At 34.4% G+C, this 4,639-nt stretch overlaps 1 protein-coding gene across 1 annotated transcript; it reads right to left on the minus strand.

The window, feature by feature from the left end:
• Positions 1-261: 261 nt before the first annotated feature.
• Positions 262-3,664, minus strand: LOC308686296 (uncharacterized protein). Its single transcript, XM_081394695.1, has 3 exons — positions 3,377-3,664; positions 3,149-3,291; positions 262-1,327 (listed from the first exon to the last, which is right to left on the minus strand). The coding sequence occupies exons 1-3, from the start codon at positions 3,624-3,626 to the stop codon at positions 1,028-1,030; spliced, it is 693 nt and encodes a 230-aa protein (XP_081250821.1). The 5' UTR covers positions 3,627-3,664; the 3' UTR covers positions 262-1,027.
• Between the last annotated feature and the right edge of the window lie 975 nt (positions 3,665-4,639).

A 4,639-nucleotide genomic window follows, 5' to 3' on the forward strand; every position in this document is an offset into this window, starting at 1 on the left:
CATGATTTACATGACGTGTGCGTCTTAAATAGATATCAGAATAAAAACTACATTAGTGAACGTTAAGTGAGATGTTCATTGACGTGTGCATGTAGCAAAGCTATATAAAAGAGCCAATTGGAACATCATACCTCATTACATTAATTGCCATTTATGCTGCCTTACAAGAGACATGATAGACTATATAAATTGCTTCCATGTATTCCCCCCAAACATTACACCCTCTTCATACTGGTACTATGGAAACACCACAAACACTCAAACATTGCAAAGGAACTTTTACTGAAACAAATAGTTATAAAATGCAGCACAATAAAATAATGCCCACAATTTATTAAAAGAATACCTTAATATAAATGCATTAAACAAAATATTGGGCTTTAAATGCATCTTCAAAGTTCTTTTTCAAAAGAAATTTAAACAAATTATACATGTTAAACGTAAACATTTTTTGTATAAAAAAAAAGCAATACAATTCCACAATTACTTTGACTAAAATTAAAAAAAATGCTTCTATGAAAATAAGTATAATAAAAAACCTCACTTTCAATTTCAGCACTCAAATGGACATTCCACCTCCCCTTCCTGACCTTCAAACAGATTGGCTGCTTCTCCAAGCAAATCTTCATTTTGAGGTTCAGCTTCAGCCTTATCATCCTTTACCTTGCTGACTGCAATAACCACACCCTTTTGAATGTTGAATGAACACATCCCCATTTCTAGCAAATGCTCCTCAACACTCTGCGCATCCACGACCAAATTGCACAAACCCTCTTCCTCTAAATGTCTTCTCAAAACGGAATTGGACAATTTAAATTCATCCTCCCCAGAGTTACCGGACACGGAGATTTTAGCTGTTACAGTTGGCAGAAAACTGATCAGCTTTTGCAGCAGCCCACATTTCACGCACCGATTAAACTTGGCTTTAGAATCAAAATTAGCCTGCCAAGCACGGCACTTCATACAGCACCAACGGATGGTGACCTCGGCACCACTGATCTCACCTATCACTGTCGTAACATCTCCTTCATTTACTGTGAATGGAGAGTCTATGGCCGGAGCAGAAAGTGCTGGCACTTTTTTTAAATTGTGAGAATCGGGTGGCTGTCAAATAAAAATCTCCCTCAAACTCCCTAGTGCACACATTGGTAATTTCATACAATTGACTGTTCACCAGCGCTCCCACTTGAGTCTCCCACAAATTCAGCTTGATGCGACTGGTGTGATCAGCCACATAGCAGATTTGCAGATCCACCGGTATTCCCTTTACTGAAGCGGTTTCACTTGGGGAACCAACATGCACTACCTTCACCTTGACAGCAGCAACCTGAAACAAAAAGTCTTATTTACTTATGCACACAAACGCAAAAAGACAACATCTATTACAGAATCATACATGTTTTGTTCTGTAGGACAGAAAAAACATTTAAAATAATGAATGGGAAGTTGACAAAAACAAATTTGTGTACAATCTACAAGTCAGCCATGATGCAGAAAAAAAAAGTGCTCAACAATGAAGGGTTGGCACTCTTAAACATCAAGAGTGCAAAACAGACACTCACCCACATACAAACACAATTTTACACACACCAATGAATTGATTTAAAAAAAAAAAACATACCAACCATATAAGTGAAGGGAAATTGACAAACTCTACAAATCAGCCACAATGCAGAAAAAAAAGTGCTCTGCAATGGAGTGACACTCACAATTTATTATATACATTTATATATATTTTTATTTTTTTATTGAATTGTAATGTAACCTGTAACAAAATGCTTTCTCTGTATTCAGGTTTGACTGTAGTAATGCAAAAGTGTGTACACTTCACGTTCAGTTTATAAAAAAAAAAAAAAAAATTATAAACCTTGGTAAAAAGTATTTGAGAATTTCTAAAAAATACATTCAAATCCACATCTTAAAAGTAATTTGGTTCAAAAACTAGAAAACTTACAAGCCTCTCCATAGAGAGCTATACAGGCATCTAGTGGTGAACCCATGAAATAATTTAATTTTCCACAACAGATGACGCTAATCTGACTTCAAAGGAAATTTTAAAGGCCTAGTCTTTATATTAATCTGAAATACTGCAATAATTGAGGAAGTATTTTTTAAAAATTAGAAAAAAAAGTTTGTATTATATTCAATGGCAAAAATTAACCATACATATTTATAACATCAAATTCTCTCAAAATACAAAATTAAAAAGGAAAAAGATTAACAAAAAATAAATTGCATTGTTTTTTTTACTGAGATGGAGGAAGTTTAATTTTTAGGTGTTCAGTCACTTCTGACCGGGAAAACAAGTGTTGCACCCAAATGAAGAGCACCTGAGGGTGTATATAACTTAACCCACACAGCTAAAACTCCAGTGTTAAATTAACTCTCCTGGGAGCTTATATAGCACCAGAATCAAGAGTGTTAAAGTATTAAAATATGTGTGTTAAATTAACACTCAAGAGTGTTAAAGTTAATGAGCTAAATAAGTGATTCATTGAGTGATGATTAATCATTACTGAAGACACCTGATGTTAACAAGCACAATGACCAAAAGAGAAAATCTAATTTTAAGACAATATGTGATCAGTTTTTCTTGACCCTTAAATCATTAACTTTAGATTTAGTTTAGCTTTTCTATCTGAGTTATAACTCACAGAGAAAGGTTCTAAAGGTGATGGTAGTTATGTTTTGACATTATCATAATTTGACCTGAATCACATCTCATTTAGAGAGTTATGTCTACCATATTGATTACAGCAGCCCGTGATTTTACAGTTATTGATTTTCTTTGATTTTCTTATTGATAATTGATATAATCCAAAATCTCTTAATTCTGATCAAAAGACTTTGAAAATTTCTTTTAGACACAGACATAAATAATCAGCCTGTGAATCTCAACAATGGTGACAATAATAAAGCATGTTGAATTTTTAGGTCATTAACTTTAACACTCTTGACTGTTAATTTACCACTCATATTTTTACACTTTAACACTCTTGAGTCTGGAGCCATATAAACTCCCAGGAGAGTTCATTTAACACTGGAGTTTTTGCTGTGCACCAGCATAAAAATAATGTGTGGGAAGCTCTGTTGTACACAAATGATCACAACCACATTAATACACATAGCACAAAATAAAATCACTTACATTCTGCTGTGGAGCCATGTTTTTCACCTCAGCTATGGTCTTCACTTTCAACAATGGGGATTTAAATGGATACCCAAGATCTGCCACCACAGAAATGTCTGTACAGCTACCACAGTGAATGTCATATTCACTGCCATTCTTACCTATGCAAACACATTACCAATCATTTTACTAATCAGTAACATTAGAAAAACACTTAAATATTTAGATAACTGAATAGATACTCACTAACTCTCCGTGCTATCCGGTCCAATTTGACAGGACTCTGATTCCTGTTAGCTTGAACAAAAGCTGTTCGTTTTTCAGCAGCAAACACAACGACATCGTGGTACTCATCCCTGTTCACTTGGAACTCAGCATTGAAATACTTATAACCAGTTCGAAGTGAAGTTTTTAATTCACTTACATTGTGGATGTAGCCACAAACTGACTCATTGTAATCACTCTTAAATTTTTTGGCTGTTGAAGTGGAAGCCATTTTCTACGTGCTCTAAACCTGCACCTGCTCCTGCTTCTGCTTCTGCTTCTGCTTCTTCTTCTTTTACATTTGATTGATAATTGTCTCCCTAATCAAACACACCAGATTCAACTCATTAGCTCATTAACCCATGTGATAATGAGCTGATGAGTTGAATGATGAGTTGAATCTGGTGTGTTTGATTAGGGAGACAATTATCAATCAGGGTTGGGAAACACTCTATCATATCATTTATTTATTTAAAATAACTGTATCACTGGTTCTGTGCCCTAATCCTGAGGATCAAATGCTCTGCCCATTTTATATGTCGCTCTTATCTGATACACTCAGATAACCAATCATTTCATAAAACTATCTTCAAATGACCTAATAATCAAATTTACTTGTGGTAAATAAAATAGACAAACTCACGAAAGCAATAGGTCCCCCATGATAAAAACAATAATCATAACTTCACAAAACATACATAACATTTTTTTATCTACAAGAAAATGTATATACAACTGTGTCACTGTAAGCATGCTTAATTAGTTTTAAAAGGTTATTTTCCCCAAATGGAATCATTAAAATAATCCATGTGACTACAATGATTCAACATTAGGCTCCAACATGAACATGAAATAAACATGAAAAGGGGTATAAGCACCTGGGGCCGTATGTATAAAGCCACTCAGAGTAAAATTTTAGTCTCAAGTCTGTCAAAATTTTAAGAATGACGTCATTTTACTTTTCTTCCTAGACTTAAGAATAAGTGTGATTCATAAAGGTTCCTAAGTGTCAAGACTAGGTCTCAGCTCCTAAATTATTTAAGAGAGCTGAAGAGGTCTCTTAACCTAGTTAGGAGTAACAAGATGACAGCAGAGAGGAGGAGGCCACACACATTTCAATGAAAATATGATGTATTGGAGTTACAGTAAATGATGACGGAGTTGATTTTATAGCAATGAAATGAAAGGAAACTAATAATTATATTGTTGCTGACTGGAAAAAAGCAGCAGTACTGACTTGAGCTC

This window comes from Scardinius erythrophthalmus (genome assembly GCF_964197995.2).
Source record: "Scardinius erythrophthalmus genome assembly, contig: HAP1_SCAFFOLD_100, whole genome shotgun sequence".
Classification (NCBI taxonomy): Eukaryota; Metazoa; Chordata; class Actinopteri; order Cypriniformes; family Leuciscidae; genus Scardinius; species Scardinius erythrophthalmus.

Bases quoted from the DNA above. Each gene is read 5' to 3' on its own strand.
- LOC308686296 (XM_081394695.1), bottom strand. From the start codon at position 3,626: ATGGCTTCCACTTCAACAGCCAAAAAATTTAAGAGTGATTACAATGAG. The intron at 3,292-3,376 runs GTGAGTATCTAT...GTGTTTGCATAG, and splicing joins CCGGATAGCACGGAGAGTTA to GTAAGAATGGCAGTGAATAT. The intron at 1,328-3,148 runs GTAAGTGATTTT...TTTTTGTTTCAG, and splicing joins ACATGGCTCCACAGCAGAAT to GTTGCTGCTGTCAAGGTGAA.